This window comes from Parasteatoda tepidariorum, chromosome 6 (assembly GCF_043381705.1).
Source record: "Parasteatoda tepidariorum isolate YZ-2023 chromosome 6, CAS_Ptep_4.0, whole genome shotgun sequence".
Taxonomy (NCBI): domain Eukaryota; kingdom Metazoa; phylum Arthropoda; class Arachnida; order Araneae; family Theridiidae; genus Parasteatoda; species Parasteatoda tepidariorum.
Genome location: NC_092209.1, coordinates 61,084,256 through 61,103,423, shown reverse-complemented (window position 1 = coordinate 61,103,423; position 19,168 = coordinate 61,084,256). Strand labels below are relative to the sequence as shown.

The 19,168-nt window shown below is 29.0% G+C and overlaps 2 protein-coding genes across 3 annotated transcripts in view; both read left to right on the top strand.

Moving 5' to 3' along the window:
* LOC107447359 (zinc transporter foi) overlaps window positions 1-19,168 on the top strand; it is a 44,571-nt gene continuing 25,403 nt past the window's right edge. The window contains exons 1-2 of one of the 2 annotated variants that reach the window (XM_016062245.3): window positions 1-122; window positions 368-398. The gene's annotated coding sequence lies outside the window, so the exon portion shown is untranslated. Of the gene's footprint in view, window positions 123-367; window positions 399-4,162; window positions 4,301-19,168 lie in introns of those variants that run through there. The other variant, XM_071182432.1, reaches the window with a different exon arrangement.
* On the top strand, window positions 996-6,159 carry LOC139425831 (calmodulin-like protein 4). The gene is made up of 4 exons (XM_071181809.1): window positions 996-1,002; window positions 2,167-2,298; window positions 4,118-4,300; window positions 6,059-6,159. The coding sequence occupies exons 1-4, from the start codon at window positions 996-998 to the stop codon at window positions 6,157-6,159; spliced, it is 423 nt and encodes a 140-aa protein (XP_071037910.1).

The following is a 19,168-nucleotide window of genomic DNA, read 5'->3' as shown; positions in this document are numbered from 1 at the left end:
GCTAAAAATTTAAAATCGCTGTAACTGTGACGTTATAACAGTCAAGATTCCTTTCAGCAATTTACGTTTCGTTATTGCGGGTGCTCTTATTTTTTTTTCTTTAAATTTCAATACCAAAAATGGTATGTTTTAATAATATTAAGTTTTTATTATTATAGTTCATAATTATTAAGCTTGTAACCGATTCAATTTTTTGATCAATTTTTTATGTGTTACTTAATTTTTAATTTACACATTGACAGCAATATTTTCATATGTTTATTGATACTTTACTTTAATGATTTGTTTATATAACACGAAACTTACAAACTAAAAATGTTTTGGTTTAATTTATTGAAACTAATTTTCTTTTCTTTCATTTTAACAGGCGAGATTTTTTAGAGAACAAGATATCGATGGTATGAGATTTGCATAATTTTTTTTTGTTTTAGGATCATGTTCATGTATTAAATATATCTGTTATATCAAAAATAAATCAGAAATTATTTGAACTAATTGCATTGCATCGTACATAGAAAACTTTTGAGCTCATTAAAATGAAATTTATATGCTCACTTCCTCAAATTTGCATGCATGTATAGTTCTAAAGAGTAGTTCTCAATCTTTGCTACACTGTTAGTAACATTGAATTAATAATTATTTAGTAATAGAAGTAAAATGATTACTATCGAGATTCATTTATTGTTGTTTTCTTCCTTGAAAAGAAGAAAAATCTGTTAACCATTATTATTTTTGTATTAATATTTGCTTGTTTCTCTTCAAACTTTTTCGCGGGTACTGATGCTGATTCGTAATTTGTTTAATCTTTTGATCAATCATTGAGTAATGTCTATCTATATTTCTAACTAGTTCATAAATACTCATTATAAATTAGTTTAACTTGTAACGAATTTGTTCAAATACTAAATATGTTGTTGTGCTTTCTAAATTAACTGATTTATTGCTTATTCGTTTAACTTTTAATTACTGTTATTATTAATGCTTTGATGACAAGCATGTCTCGTATGCTTGACGCTCAGAGGTGGAGAAAATTATTTCTGTTCTACCCCTTATATTTTTTTAAATAAAATAACTGATTAGAAACCTATGTATCATATTTCTTTCAAATACCAAAATTAGTTATTGTCTATGTTCTCCAATTACATGTTGACAGATAGAAACCTATGTAAGTAAAAATCAAATAATTGGCGCAGATAAATTCTAGGCGTTGTTGAAACTTACTGTTTGTTTTAGGTTCGGCAACTTATTTACACATGTGCTGTTAATTTAAGCTCTGTCTTACTTAAATATATCCTGTTTAATATTAAAGTACTTAATATAACAAAATTATTTTTCTTAATTCACCATTTATTAAATGTTATCATTATTAATGTATAAGAGAAGTGATATTTAGCTAAATTGAAAATAACGATATTACATTATCAGGCACTAACATTTGAGATACCTTACCTGATAAGGCTTAGGTTTTAATATTCATTGTTTGAAATATGTATTTAAATATTGATTGTTAGAAATAAGTCGAAGTGATGTTTACATGGATATCCCCTCATAACTTTATGGGAAAACCTTTTATAATCATGTCAAATATAATGAGCATGATTCAAACATAATTTTCTAGCTAACTTTGTATTTAGTAGGTATAAGTGTTTAAAATATTTTTCACATATTAAGCAACTTCATTAAAATATTTTTCACATATTAAGCAACTTTCGCATTTAGTACCAAAACCTTATTTTAAGCAAACATAACACATCATTACTTATTTTGGCAAAAATTGCTTGAATTTTTATTTCTTGCTTGTGTTTTCTATTATAAAAAATGTAATTAAATGTATTTGTTTATACTAATTTAATTTTCATTAAATTCCATTGTCTTTGGTATCATCTAGTGTGAAACTTTTAATATAAAAATATACTCTGAAATTGTGTTTAATACTTTTTTTTTCTCCATAATATTCTATACAGTAAAAATTATTTTTCTATTGGTGATGGGTATTCGTAATAGTATTGTGTGAAAGAAGATGGTTCAAGAAATGGTTTTCAATTCATTTGCTATTATGGTTGTTTAAAAAAAAAAAACCTATATTGTGAGATGATAGATCTGGAAAGAAGTGGAAGATGGTGCAGTTTAACTAGCAAAGTTAACTGTGTCTTCAAATCTTTTCAGAATTTCGTGATTGCTTTTACTTGAATGCCAGAAGTGGCCAAATAAGAAGTTTGGATGAGTTAACTATCATCATGCGCTCTTTGGGAATGAGCCCTACCATAACAGAATTGAAAAAATATTTCAAAGAAAAAAGTGAGTTAGGATTTTTATTTTCACATAGCAATTATTTACCTTATTTCGGGACAACTGCTTTGTGTAATAGTAAATTAAAGTCAATGAATGCAGTAGTATAAGGTTTTATTTTGTTAATAAATTCAATTCATTAATGGTTGATATGATCTAACATGCTAATAAAAGTCATTAATTTTCTGCATTATGCAATTTATACTTTTGAATAAATAAGAGTAAAAAATTTGAAAGATCTAAAGATTTTAGTTGTTGGATTGATTGTAGGGACCTCTTTTAAGATGATTATTAACTTAGTTGCTAAATAGATATTTTAAAAATATGTTTAAACATTTAAAAAATTTAATTTAAAGGTAGTACTTAAGAAAAAATTTGTTTAAAATGCAAAAGCAAATTTGTGTTCAATTACATTTATTGCTTTTATTAGAATATTCAATCCTTATAACCATCTTAAATAATTAAAATTGAATTATTTTTAACTAAATATTTAATAAATATAACTAAACTATCTTTATAAAGATACAAATGCAACATTACAAACAGGGTATGTCCAGCCTGAGTCTGTCTTGCTTAATAATTTTGTGCAAAAGTGCCACGGTGAGAGATCTTTTGATCCATAAACTAAACCAAAATTTATTCAAACAGAGTATGCCTGGTTCAAAAATCTAGTGCAAAAACACCGGAACTGAAAATTTTCTATTCCCAAGCTCGCCTGAAATCATTACAAACTGAGTCTGTCTGATTATAGTCTGGAAAAGAAGATAAATAGTGTAAAAAAATCTTATCGTGTACTATAGAAAAGGGGATACATTTGTAGTTCATTTTTTAAAAGTGAATGCTATGCTAAAACTTAATTATCTTTACAATTCATAATTGTGCAATTTTCTCTAAAAATTAATACTTAAAAACATTTTTGATAGTCAGACCAATATGTATTAAGGTAAAGAAAGAAAGTAATATTTATGATAACCTGTATAAATTTTTCTCAATTTCTTCGTTGTGAAAAGTAAGAATTGCTAACTCTACAATGCACATGATAATTACTATAATCAGAAGAATGTGTTGTAATAAATTGTTTAAATTTACAATTATCAAACGGTTAAAAAAAATCCCATATAGTCTGGATCTAGTGACAAAAAATAGTTATCCAAATTTGTCTTAACAGACTATTGCATTGTCCCTTCTTCAATGGTTTTAAATTGTAAAATTATAAGGATTGTTAGTTGTATAATACCTATTTTAATTACTATGTAATCATAAAAATGTGTTATACATTGCTAAAATTAATAATTCTCAGGAAATAGCATAATAAAGTAAAAAACATGGCTTTGCAACTTAAGTGTAAAACAAAAGCTATATTAATTTGCTTTAATATACTATTAAAAAGTCACTTTTCTAATATCTAATAGCAATACTTTAGTTATACCTTGTTGATAGAATACTGAGAAAGGAAATTCAATTATAAAACTAATGATTGCGCAAATATTTATTGCTTAATATTTCAGTTTATAAGTGTGTGCATATCAATGCAATGCATTCACACTTTTGGAAAACTGCTCTTTCCTCAATTGTTGCTGTTTACAAACCTTATGCAGAACTTTTATACTACAGCCATAATAGAATCAGTTAAAAACATGCATTAGATAAAATTACCCTAGATTTAACTTTAAAAGTAAATTTGACTGCATTCATTTTCTCTTAGCTTAAGATCCTTAAAAGTTTCACTTTTTATTAAGTTAACCTTATTAGTATAAAAATTTGTTTGAGGTATAGTACTTCCATTCTGTAATATTTGTAGCATTGATAACTATGCACTTAATTACAGATGGAAAGATATCATTTGCTGATATGCTTGAAATAATGCATAATCACAGCCAGAGGGAAAATATCCCACAAGAAATCCTGAGAGCTTTCCGAGCAAGTGATAAAAGCAAATCTGGGCGAATTCCTGCTCGCGAGTTGCGTCACATACTTTTGTTGTGGGGAGAAAAGCTTAGTCCCAAAGAGGGTAATTGTTACTTTTTATTTTTTAAATATGTTGATAGTTTTTAGCTCAATAGGGTTTTAATAATGCTTGCATATAAATTTTTTTTTTCGTTTTGGGCACATTTTTACAATCAATTAATTTGAAATTCTGTTTAAAGCAATATTAATTATTTTCTAATATAAACACTTCGTTTCATTATTAAAAACGATTCGAATTTTTCTACATCATCTTAAAGTCACATTTTAATAGTTTTTTTTTAAACATGTTTCTTGGTTTGATTTGAAAATTAAATATTTGGTCACATTTTTGGTGAATATCAGGTGCGTGAATTATTTGATGGGTGAAAGTACTGGAGAAATAAGAAAGTTTTGTGTAAAATAGTCCAAAGTTTGGTAATTTATTAAAAAATATAAACTATTTTAGCAAATAAAAACTTAACAAAGTGAAGGAAATGCAAACAATGTCTTTTAAACAGATATATTTCGATTCTATAATGGAGAGTATTTTTCAATTTTGAAAAACAATAAAAGGAAACTGATACAGAAGGAATACAAATTTACGGAATGAGAGAAATTCTTTATTTGTGTTCTTTTTCTGTTTAACATTACCTATGTTTAGCACAAAGATGACTTTTTCCTTATTTGAATATTTCTGCTAAGACGATTGTATTATTATTTTGTTTATTTTTTTTTTATTAACAGTTTTGAGTTTTATTGCTATTTAACATTAAAAGTTTTTTTTTTATATAGAACTAATAAAAATGTAATTTAAGGAATTTTGCTATGAGGCTTATTCCATTTTGCTGCTTTGAAATGTCAGGAACATTATGGATATTTTTTCAATTTTGAGCTATTTTTCTTTAAAAAAATTTAAAATATTGGGGATTGAGAACTTTGCTGCAATGTTAAATTTGTAGAAGAAATATATAGTATATAATAAAGTTGTGCTGTGTGATTCCTAATTGCTGTTAAGGGCACATTTTTAAAAATATTTTTATAATAATTTTTCAATTATTAAAACAATATTGTATTACATCTTTCATTTAGTTCATTAAATGAAAGAAAGGCTATTTCACAGCCTTTTATATTTCAACTTTTCATGCTAAATAACTATTCATTTTCATGTAATTTCTTTATTTTACCCAACCTCCAAATTAAGAACTTGCGTGAAACATGTCAGAATATAGAAAATATTTAATCATAGCATCTGTTCAATAATTAAATAAACTTAAAAATATGTGATTTGAAATATCCCTTCCTGGTCATTATAGGCACAATTTATCGCTGTGTGGAATTTACTGTCATTTCAAATGCCAACCATTCTCTAACTAGCTAAACTACTTAAAATTTAATTAGAATTTTAAAGTATAAATTTAACAACAATTTTTAAATGAATGAGGAAACCTAAAATGTAAAATTTAGATGGTGTCAATTTATAAAGATGTGGCTTCTTTCGCTTCGTTGCATAAGTGATGCACTTTGCGTTTTAGGTGTAAAAAATTAATGTTATTTTCTCTTTTTTTTCACGTCTATATCTACTGAAATTCCTCTCTCTCTCCACATATTTATAAATTGGCACATTTGACGTTTTTCGTTTTTATTCTTACGGAAATAAAACTATTTCTTCCATTGTCAAAAATTTTGTTGTAAATAGAGGTGTAGGCATAATGACAAGGCTGACCTTTTAAAGCTAAATGAGAGCTCTGATATAAAATACTTCAATAGTTTTTAAGGTTGATTTATTTTTCACTTAGACTCTAAGGAATATATTTTTTTGCAGTGGATCGCATTTTTAGAGAAGCCAATGTTTCTCCAAATGGCTACATCAACTACGATGACTTTGTCAGGGTTGTCTGTGCTCCAGTCCCAGATTATTATTAATTTTTTGTTTACATTCCATATTTATGATTTTAATCATTATTTATTTAGATTTTAACTACTTGTCTTACCTAGGCTCTCTGTACTAGCCGGTGAAGGTTTTATACATTAAAGTATTTTATTTATTATAATTTTTGTTTGTTTTCTTTATTTTTAGTATTTCATTTTTTTTTAAATTAAGAAAGTTTCATTCTACTGTGATACCAAAGACTCATTGCATATCTCATATTGTTTTTAACTACATTTAAATGTATATTGTTACCTGAACTTCATGATTTAGATTTAATGTGTTACAATGAAACCTGTTAAATTAGACTTGCACAATATTATTGAGAAAAGGCTCACTTTCATAACAGCTGACCAATGAAGGCATGTCTAAGTATTTTGACAGGGAAAATACTAATTTTTAAATTAAAATCTGGATTCCATTAATCATTTTTATCAGTATACTTAATAATCTAATTTTATAAAATGAAATAAATTATCAAATGTATTATTAAAGTATTAGATGTCACTCAATACTGAAGAATTTAAAAGTTTTTATTCATTAAATATGTGTCCATCTTATTGTGAAACAAATATATCTAAATAAAATAAAAACTTGAAGAAATTTATGGATTTTATACACATTGTATGATTATAAAATTCCTTCCATCAAAAACAAGTCCCCATCGAAGAGAAGTTATTGAATATATATATACAGATGTAGAGTGTGAAATACAATCACTTAGTCACCATTGGTGACCAATAAATTTTGTGTGGCGACTATCTTTAGTTTTTTTATTACGATGTGGCATATTTCTTATATATTAATATTTTTATAAGATATGTCAGTTTGGTAATTGAGCTCGAAATTTTTTTTATTTTTATGCTTTATCACTCGTATTTTTAACTATCATCGAAGAAAAAAAACCTAGTGGTTCAAACTGCTGCTTGTAAAGTAGTAAATATATTTAATTATAAGAACATAAAACTCTGAAATTACATATAAATTTGAATTATTTTGAAATATTTCTTTTTAAAAATTTCATAATTGTTTTTAATGATATAGTTGATGTGATGTGATGATTACTATCATGTGACATTTTTGTCATATACTAATATTTTTATTAGAAATGCCAATTTGGATATTGAGCTCGGACAAATTTTATTTTTTACATATTACCGCTTGTATTTTGAACTATCATCGAAGAGAAAATCCTCGTGGTTCAAATTGCAGGTACTCAGACAGTAAATATGTTTAATTGTAAGAACATAAAACTCTGAAATTACATGTAAATTTCAATTTTGATATATTTCTTTTGAAAAATTTCATAATTTTTTATTATGTTGTAATAAGTCTTTCTTTCCTTTTGTAATAAGTATGTAAATTGAATTTGAAAAAAACAAACAAACTAGTAACGGGATAGTGCTAATATATTGACTGGCTACCAACCATTTTCAAATTCTTGGAGCTCTGTAGATATAAATATATAAAGAGACAATGAAGATTAACAGAAAAATTAAGAATTTTATATTTATTAATATTCCTATATGTGTTTTATTTTGTACTATAAAATTGTAAGAAGAAATTTCCGAAACTGCCAGAAGTGATTCAAAACATTTCTGAAGTACTGCAAAATATTTCCGAATATCACAGAAGAGGTTTCCGTGCTCCGTAGCTGCCACATATACTCAGAAACATTTCAGGATTATTTTTTTTTACAGTGTAGTCTAGGATTTTGTCCCATATTGATTATGCTTAGTGATTAAAAAAGTTATGAAAAGTAAACTTGCAATTTTGTTTGTTGCTAAATTTGGATTAAAAACTGAAAAAGCTCATTTTTTTGCTGTATTTCGATAAGCATGCAAGCTGCATCCATTTTCCCAAACATGCATTCTGAGCTTTATTAATTTTTGTAAGCATGCCATTTGAACTGTGTCCAATTATTAAAAGTAACAATCTCTTTTTTTTTCCTGCAATTAAGGGAGGATTTTTCAATTGTAAATAATCGTTTAAACTAGGAAATTTAACGTTAGTTTCATATTAAATAAATTGGTCCTAATAAATTTTATTTTTTATAAATGGGTTATTCAATTATCCGATAAGCACTTAAGTGGGGACAACTATATAGACATTTTAAAAGCCGTGAGAAAGTCTGGAGCAGTTACTGCCGAAGAGACACAAATTTACGATGAAATCGGTAACGATCGGGCGCATTATTAAGTGATTATTCTCTTCCTTCACTATATTTCTATATCAATTCCGTACTATATCAAAGGTTCAATTAATATTAGGAGTATGTGACATGCCTTTTTGTTTATGTTTTAACATGTACAGTCAGCAAAAACGTTTTAACGTCATTTATATGAAAATTTTGTAACAAAATTTACTTAAGTTATAAATTTATGAAGAGTTGTAATGCCAATTGCTTTTACACCTCAGTTACAGTCTCCTAGTTAAGGGAATGAAAAAAAAAGATCCAGCAAAAAATTTGGAGGGCCTGAAAAAGATAGCGATTTTGATAAGAAGGTTCTTTAAAATTCATGGTATTTCTTTTCGATAAACTAAAAAAAACTTAGTAAATCTTAAGCCGCATTTTAAAAGCATTTTGATATATATATACTGTATTTTTATAATAAAAGGTCATTTCATTTTGATAAATATTTAAGTTACATAGTTTTCTTTTTGAATAAGCATGATTTGCAAATAGCATCCCTATGAGTATGTTTCGATACACTCCGAAACTGATTTTCGCAAACATATTCTTCCAATCAAACGTGCTGAACGTGTTCTTTCACTGAGCTCTTCAATTGCAATCATTTTCTTATTTGTCACCAAATGTGGTTACTAAAGTTTCTTTGTTTTATTCCTTTATTTAAAATTTTTTTACGATTTTCAACATCACTACCGACATCTGATACGGAAGTCTCACTTGAATTAGAGTTCGTAAGGTCCCTAAGAAATAAAAAATGTGGCAGCAAAATTAGGAGGATGTATTTTATTATACTCATCACCACAACCTTCAACATTTAATTTCAAAAACTTGTAAATTTGTGGCCGCTCAATATTTGGTTTTAAATTTGATGTTAACTTTATAATAAAGATACTGATACCGCAGTTTTCTTACTTTATCAGGGTGGCCACTCACCTTGAAAACCTGGAATTATCAGGGAATTTTTTTATACAGGAAAAAACCTGGAAAAATCATGTAATTTTAATAAAAACTGCTGATTATTTTTTCTTAGATATTTTTTTAATTTCACTAAATTAAATTATATACTAATTTTCTTAATTTAATTATTTCATCCATTGTACTCACATTTTTTAGACGGAAATGTTTCTCCAGCAAGTTAAAATGTCATCAACTTAGCTATATTTTGCTTGCATCAAAATTTGCTTCATTATAACCCTGTTTATCTAGAATGCCACATAAAATCATGGGTGCAAGTCTTCCGTCCCCAGAACGGATTTCCGTCTTTCGAAAATGTCCGCGACTCGACTGACTCAAAGACGGAAATCGGATTATTTTTTTCTGTCCTTAAAAATATTTTTTAGGTCTATGTTATTGGTCTACTTTCTTATGTCCTGCTGTTATTTTATCAAAAGACAGATGAATAAATATTTTTTGTACAGTATTTGAACTTGATGTATTATGGTAAAGCTTTCTTAGATAGTTTGCATATGTCGAGGGGGTATTGTGTATGTTAGGTATTTCAGTCTTGGCCTTTTTTCCAACTTGCACCCATGCATAAAATTCTCCCATGGTTGCTACACCAATGTAGAAACCTTTGATCTCTATGGAGACTATGGGACTGTGCTAGGAAAGGCAAAGATTGTGTTGAACGTGAAAGAAGGATATTTGTTTCTGTTTTAAAATTCTGTCCGTGGGCTGAATCCATTTATGGCTAATAGTTTCGATGCTTTGGTGGTAGTTTTTTTCTATTTTGACAAATGAGTCAAAATGTTTTTGTATTTTTAACTTAATAAATTTCTCCAAAAATTAGTTGGTTGTAATGTAATAATAATAGATTTTGTATTGCACTCTTTTTCTGAAAGCTTTAGTACTTCCATTCAAAGAAATCTGTGAATTATTTTTTCTCAGCAAACCAACCAATCACACATTTTTTTAGAATCACTAACAGCAATGTTTGTCAACAAATTGTTGCATTAATGCTAATTTTTCTATTTCATTTTAATCTTTTATAACATATTTTAATTTTACTGTTTAGTTGGTAAATATTGGATTGACCTGCATTCCAGAGATGATATTTCCAAAACTATCCCTCCTTTTACTCTAAAAAGCTGACAAAGACTAAGGAATATGTAGGAAACATATTAAATGATGTATAAACATAAAATATAATTTTTTTTTATTCATATGTTTTTATTCGGATGAAGGAAAACGAATATTATTGTTATAGTTGTGCACTGTACAAGATTCTAGTCGTTAAAACAAAAACAATTAACTATGCTAAACTAAAAATCTGAGTGTTTAGATTTGAATTCTTTAAGTGTTTTAATTTCAAATAAAATCAAAAAAGTATAAAATTTAAGGAATTTTATCTATTTTTTTATAGAGTATCGAACCAAAAATTAGACAATTTTACATTTGTGTCATTTATTTTTGTATACTGAATCTCTTATAATAATAATGCTAATTCAAAACAACCTTTTTTAAAATTTTGACCGGAGATATTGGCTTGAGGAAAATATGGTCAATGAATTATATAAAAAGCACTGGTAAGATAAAATACAGTATAATGCAGTATACAATATAGCTTTCGATTGAAATGTAATTAGAGTGACTCACAAAAGTGTTTGTACACTTATGACTTTCAATGAAATAAGACTATCCATTAATTAAAATGTATATTTCAGATTAATAATAAAAATTGTATTCTAATCTTAACAAAACTGTATGGAATATTTTAAAAACAAAGGTAAAGTTTATTTTTAAGAAATCTATCATCAAAAAGTGACAAAAACTTTATCCCACAAAAGTCATTGTACACTTTAAAAAAAAAAAACTTTGTCTATTAGTAAATATTGTAATTTTTCGTTAAATTAACATTCAGTTGAGTTTCCTTTCACATCTACAATAGCTTTTATAAATTTGTAAATGCATGTAACTAGTTTTTATTTATTATTTTTTTTTTGTCGGGTGAAATTCGTGCGAAATATTATTTTAAAAGTTTTACAGAAACTTTTACAACATTCAATTGCAAATTTATGAATTTTCCATTGATTTTATAATTTTAATCTCTGATATGAAATCCTTCTTTTAAGCATTTTATCACATATTGCTCAGTGCAATAGAACACAATAAAATAATTTAACATATTCATTACTGATTTACCTCTTATGATGACAAATAATCAAATTTAGTCTATTGTTTTATTACGACCATGAGCAGTTTTAAATGATAAAATAAAATTTTACGGAGTTAGCAAGCAAAAATTAAAATATAATTTTGATATCATAAGTTTGATACTAAATTGCAAATAAATATATAAGAAATTAAATGAGACATAATTAAATAAAAAAAAATTAAAGCAATTAACGAAAATTTTAATTCTGAAATCCGAAAACATTTAACTGCACATGCATTAACATAACACTTTAAAAAAAATTTTTTAATGAAAACAATAATATATCTTCTACAGTCTGAACATATTATTTTCTTCACGTGTCTTAATTTTTAAAAAATTAATGTTGTACCAAAATATTAAAAAATAAACAATATCTTGTCAAAGAAAAATTTTTTTTTCAAGATGATATGTTAAAAAAAAATGACATTTTGAATATTATATTTTATAATGTAGACACTTTCCTTGTACACATCCTACATTTTATAAGAAAAGAAAAAAATACGGACCTGGAAATTTTAAGATTTTTACCTGGAAAAATCAGGGATATTTGAAATCTGATTTGAGTCAGGGCTAAAGAGAATAGAAGGGCTGGTTCACTCCTTTGAAGTATCTCTCGCCGCGCCGATCCTCCGACGTCACTCTAGTGACGTCACTTTGGCGCAAAGCTCGCACTTTTACTTCAAGAACGGGGCGTTTGACCTTACTAGCTCTGACTAATATTGGATCATTTCTTTTTGCGAGATATTCTAAGACATTTGTTATTTTCTATAATGACTTTCCTCAGTTTTTGCAGTGAATTTACAAGAATTTAAAACTATTATCGAAATGCCAGTATGCGCGATTGCAACTTGCAAAAATTCTGATACAAAAACAAAAGAAAAAAGTATAATTTTTCGCGTGTTCCCTAAAGTAAATGAACAACTATGTAAAGAATGGATTCCGAAATGACACAGTTAATATAAAACAGCAATTCTTTCTGTCGTAAAGAACTTTTATAAAAATTCATTATCTAAATAGAAACCGCCTCGTTACTTCATAAAGAAAGGCAGGTGAAAAGAATTAAAAAAATGGATAAAGTCAAAGAAAATTAAAATGTAGATAAAAAGTATAAGTAAAATATATAGTATATAGTTGAAATTTCATACAATATTTTTTAATGTAGTTATTCTAAATATTTATGATTTTTTTTAAAAATTATATTCTCCTCAATTTAAATATCTATAAATTATATCGTAAATTTAAATGTCTATAAACAATTGTAAAATTTCTAATGTCATTATGAACCTAAATTATTATTTTGTTTCAGTAATTAGCGTTTAAGGTTGATGTTTCCTAATGATTAAGTATGAACAAATTGCTATTAACGACATATTTTAAAATCAGGGATTCTAAATTTAACTTAACTTATCGTTATAAAAGAATATGTAGATAAAAAAAGTGTCGATATATGCCTTCATTTTTCTTAATAGTTAAAGTTAAAACTGAACTTTTTAAAATAAAGTATTTATCGTGTCATTTTCACCAACTAGCAAAACATTTTTATAAGTTTAAAATGGTATTTTTTTTAATATAATAACCAAGAAAGATTTTTTTAACTATGTTTATGAACGGAAATAATGTGTTAATTACGTAAAGTTTGAAAGCTGATAACCAGAAAAAGTCTAACTTATTTTTACAAAGAGAAAGATGCAAAGTTATCATATCTTTGCTTGCGATCTCCGAGATCTGTGGACACAGTGACGTCATGAGGAGGGAAATCGTAGCTTCAGCTCTAAGAGCGGAGTGAACTAGCCCTTGTATTCTCTTTAGCCCTGGATTTGAGTGGCCACCCTGTTTATTAAAGACATATAAATCCAGTTAAAATATTAAAATACAGATATTTGCTACTACAAGCATAAAAGCTTAATTTTTCTAAATGATAGTTCATATTTAAAAAAAAAAAGGTTTTCAAATGTACGAAAAAATTAAAATTCGTCAAAAGTTGGCGTCAAAGCCCTGATGTTTAGTAAATTGCGAAATAAGTTTTACTTGGATTTTGTAGATTATTTAGAGATTTGCTAATTTTAATTGTTAAATTAGAGAAAATAATGTCTCACTGCTCTGACATTCTTCTAACTCATAATTTTATGTTAAACTATATTTGAGATTGAAATTTATTTGCAAAAAAAGAGTTCATGGTGCCTATTTTGCCTGAAACTAATTTGATTTTTAAAACCTTTGGTGGGTTGTAAAATTTTACCTATTGTAACGAATCGATCATTCTGTGCTTATAAATAACCAAATTTGTAAATTCTGTAACTAGAAATATAGAAATAAACTCAATGATAAGTGACCATACTTCCTAGATTGTGACCACCCCTTATATTTTGAAGGTTAAGAATCCAAATATGTTGAAAAAAATAAATGTTTATTCAGAGAAAGTACGTTTTTGTGTCTGATTTTGTGACTTAATTAATAGTTAGCACTAAGTAATTTGCATATTTTAAGTCACCTCTAAGAACCATTAAGATTGATACATAGTACGTGAAAATCCGATCATTAGAATGAAAGTTATTTATGGTAAAATCTTTTTTTTTATTTTGCCAACTGTACGTTGAGCCCCCCCCCCCGAAAAAACCCCCGGATCACCCTGAATAACTTACGATCTGTTGATCGAACTTTTTAAGACTCAATCTGATTTGTTCGAGGCGGTGACGTCAAATATGCTAGTTAATTAATGCAGACGATGCTGTAAGTTACGAAATCAGACACAGAAACAAGCTTTCTCTGAATAAACATACCTTTTTTACCCAATGGATTTGGATTTTTGACCCCCAAAATATATTGGGTTGCCACAATCTGAGAAATATGGTCCCAATAGAATTAAGAAAATTAATATTACAACATATAAAAAGTGTCAGATTTGCCATGTTTTAAGTGTTATCCCTTATTTATCTGTACCTCCGTTTCTTATTTTTTGGGTTGCAGGGTATAGCATGCTTGCAGAGCCTTCCAAATTCATGTGTTGTTTGTTTCGTTGAAATTTAAATTGAAAGAACGCTTTATATTGTAAACACTACAAGCATAATAATATTTGATGGCGATATTTGAAGCTATCCGAAGTAGTAACCCGGAAGTCTTACGACAAATTTTTAACCCATAGCGCCATCTATAGTGAACAATCCATAGTTCCTAAGAAATCGAATTTTAATTTTTTTGAAGTTCTATTTCTCTGAAACTATTCAACCGATTTTGCTCTAATTTTGTATTTTGCCATGGAAAATTATATTCTTTAAAATGGTGCAAAAAATTGTAACATGGTATTTTTGAAATGTTTCGACGCTTCTTAAATAAAATAATAAATATTTACTAAAAGTTATTTTTTGCACGAGAGTCAGAATTTCGATACGTCGAAAAGAAAGTTTTTGTGTCAGATTTCGTAACTTAAAATATCGTCCGAGGTCACCCTCTCGACTCATTAAGATTGAGTCGAGAGGGTGAACGTCAGGACCATCCTCTCGAACGTCAAGACCACCCAAGAGTATGGGTGCAAGTCTTCCGTCTCCAGGACGGATTTCCGTCTTTCGAAAAATTCCGCGAGCGGAAGTAAGACGGAAATCGGAATTTTTTTTTCTGTCCTTTTAGGTCTACGTTATTGGTCTACTTTCTTAACAGGTGGGCTGAAAAATTCGTAGGCTAACATAGAAAAAATAATTTTTTTGATAAAATTTCATTTTATTATTCAATATAGTTTCCTTCAAGGGCGATACAACGATTATAGCGGTCATATAATATTTCGATACCATTTTTGTACTACGATTTGTCTTTAGCCTCAAAATAGGGCTTAGTTTCGGTGACTACTTCTTCATTGGCGCTAAATTTCTTTCCAGCGAGCATTCTCTTGAGGTCTGAGAACAGGAAAAAGTCGCTGGGGACCAGATCTGGAGAATACCGTGGATGCGGAAGCAATTCGAATACCAATTTATATAATTTTGCCATCGTTTTCATTGACTTGTGACATGGTGCATTGTCTTGATGAAACAGCACTCTCTTCTTCTTCAAATGGGCCCGTTTTTCTGCGATTTCGTAGTTCAAACGCTCCAATAACGCTATATAATAGTCGATGTTGATGATTGTTCCTTTTTCAAGATAGTCAATGAATATTAAACCATGAGCATTCTAAAATACTGACGCCATAACTTTGCCTGCTGACTTTTGCATCTTTCCAAGCTTTGGAGTTGGTTCATCTCGTGCAGTTCACTTGCTGACGGTTGATTGGACTCCGGTGTGAAATTATGGAGTATTGTTTCACCCATTGTTATATATCGCCACATAAATTCAGATTTATTACGATTAAACAGCTTCAAACACAGCTCAGAATCATCAATTCGTTGTTGTTTTTGGTCAATTGTGAGCTCGTGCGGCACCCACTTTGCCTAGAGCTTTCTCATACCCAAATATTCATTCACGATATGTCTAACACTTTCCTTTGATATCTTTAGGGTCTCAGATATTTTGATCAACTTCACTTTACGGTAATCTAAAATTATTTTGCGGACTTTTTTGATATTTTCGTCGCTAACAGCCTCTTTGGGGCGTCCACGGTGCGCATCTTCGTTAGTGTTCATTTCGATTCGTTTAAACTTAGCAAACCACTTCTCAATGGTTGATTTTCCTGGTACAGAGTTCGAATAATGTTTCTCAAGCCAAGTCTTGGCTTCAAGAGCATTTTTTTTCACTAGAAAGCAATGCTTTATAAACACGCGAAATTCCTTTTTATCCATTGTTTTTAAACTAACAAAAGTTGCTTCACTAAAAATACTATATCTCACAAACTGTTAGTCCGACAGCTGTCAAATTTATACACGTGTCTTTCGAAGGTTAGAACTAACTAAAAATCATACGTTTTTAATAATAGTAGCCCCATCTATGTGTCAGCCTACGAACTTTTCAGCCCAATTGTTATGTCTTGTTGTTATTTTATCAAAAGACAGATGAAGAAATATTTTTTGTACAGTATTTAAACTTGATGTATTATGGTAAAGCTTTCTTAGATAATTTGCATATGTCGAGGGGGTATTGTGTATGTTAGGTATTTCAGTCAAAAAATTTTCAGTCTTGGCCTTTTTTCCAACTTGCACCCATGCCCAAGAGGGTGGCGATTAAGAAGAACGTCTAGACCACCCTGAATAATTTCCCATCAATAAATCAAAAGTTATTCAGGGTGGTTCGTTTTTTTTCTTTTGCTCACTGTACACTGATGAAAGAGTGTATCGCGTAATTCTTTCTCTCTTTTGGAACTTCCAAATAGTTACCCAATTTTAAAGTTTTTAATCTATTTAAAAAATCAAGAGAGAAACTAGCGTACTTCCTTCTCCTATGAGTCTCCACACGCTAATGGTGAAAGCTTGCGAAATGTTGGCCATAGATAGAGAGTTCTGCTCTACTCCACCTGTAGCCCGTATCGATCACCAGTATCGCTTTTCAGTGAATATTTAGGGTGGTGTGGCAAATGTGTTTGTGTACATTTGAATCGGGTGTTTTGTCACCGAGGCGTAGTGGACCGGTTCTCTAACGACCACGCTCTCCCGATTTAAGCTGCATGAAAAGTTGTCAAAAAAATATAACACATAAGAATAATGCGAGGCGAAAACGCAGAAGAGAAAGCTTTCAGTTGGAACTTTTTGCTTCGGATTCTTGTATTCAATCTAAGAATGTCTGGGAGAGCGTTTCCCAAAAGGTGTCCCGAAGGGTATATAAAGATATGCCATTTTTTTTAAAAACCAATAACGATTTTTGAGAACCGTGACTATGTCTCGGGGGATAGATAACTCGCCTTCTAATTTGGTGAACCCGGTTCGAATCCCAGCGTTGGCTGTTCGATATGAATTTCGCACTCAGCTCGCACCGACCACATTGTTGACGTAAAATATGCTCAGTGGTAGACGGATCATGGGTTAGAGTCTCCTTGTCGCCAGGCTAACCATGGGAGATCTTCGTGGTTTTCCTCTAAATGTAAAGAGTTTCCTCTCCATGTAACGTTAGTTTCATCAAAAAGTCCTCCACGAAGGCAAATTTCTCCCAATACTTGATCTAGGAGTTCTCTTGTCTTCTGTTGCTGGTTCAAAATTACCAGGCTACAGAGAAATTACGGACATTAGTAGCCGTAAATCCAATAAATTGGGTCGGCTGTTTAACGACATTTATAGAATAAAATATATTTGTATCTAACCAGAAATCCATAATATATTTAATAAATTGATAATTTTTTATAAAATTATATGTAAAATGTCAATAAACAATATTTGCTAAATTTAAAAATCTATAAATGTTTTCCAATTATATACAGTCAAACCCCGCTATAGTGAACACGGTTTATAGTGAACTCCCGGATATAGTGAACGAAATGTTCGGTCCCGTGCCTTGCTATACGTGGATAATGTTATTTTTTGTGGATATAGTGAACCAAAAAAAGTTAGGAAGTTGGATATAATGAACTATTTTCTGTTTTCAACTGATTTTTTTTGTAATAATTTTGAAATTTCTACTTCAAAAAAAATACATATACCGATTTTCAAAACCATCTATAGAGGGGAATGTAGCGATAAGCATTTTTTCTTGTTTGCTTCTTTTATCTCACTTTCCCATCCCAATACAAACAAAGCAGATGTTTCCAACCCAGGCAGACGATGCCCTGTAAGGTGTCAGTCGGATCAATATGCATTTTATGTCAGAGGGAATGAGCAATTATTCATTATTGGTCAAAGGGTTGGACACTAATATGTGTTGATAAGGCCCTCATTTCAACTCCTTTTTGCTCTCAATTCAGTTTAAAAAATCCTGCAAACAAGTGTCTCAAATTTAACTATGGCGAGCAGTAAACGTAAAACGTTCTCCATTGATGATAAAATGGGCATAATCAGAAAAATTGAAAATTGATACAATCAAGCTGATATTTGCAGGGAATATAAACTATCCAAATCTGCAGTTTGTAACATATGGAAAAATAGGCAATTAATAATTTTTGCTCATGAAAAAAATTAAGATGGCAGACAAAAGTTGAGAAAAGCAGATCACAAGGATGTTGAAGAAGCATTACTGAAGTGGTTCACCAATTGAAGTATCTAAACAACTGTCGATGAATTTGCTAAGCGATTTTATGAGACTACTTTTATGATGTTCTCGAATGGCAGGTTAGACAGGTTTAAAAAGCAGGATAACAGAAATTCACGAAAAATTATCTGAGAGTCGGGAAGTTTTTCCATATGTGATGTTGAGGATTGCTGATCAGCTAAAGATTACAATTTTTTCTTTTTTGTACGCAAGACAAAGAGTAATGAAAAATTGCACATTTTTTGCTACTACATAATATTTTTCAGTCATTTATTTGAACAATTTGTAATAAAAGGGAGGAGTTTGGGAACCATTAGTTAAATTGCCTGCGTAACGGATATAGTGAACTCCCGGTTATAGTGAACAGAAATTTCGGTCTCTTGAAGGTTCACTATAGCGGGGTTTGACTGTATTAAATAAATATCGAAAAGGATATGTATCTAAAAATAATGCATAAGTATTTCTCATAAAATTTTTCAATTTAAAACAACTTAATTCAGGAATGAAGAATATAACCAATCTCATTGTTTGTAAGAGTTATTATTCGAAAATCACATTTCAGTTTATA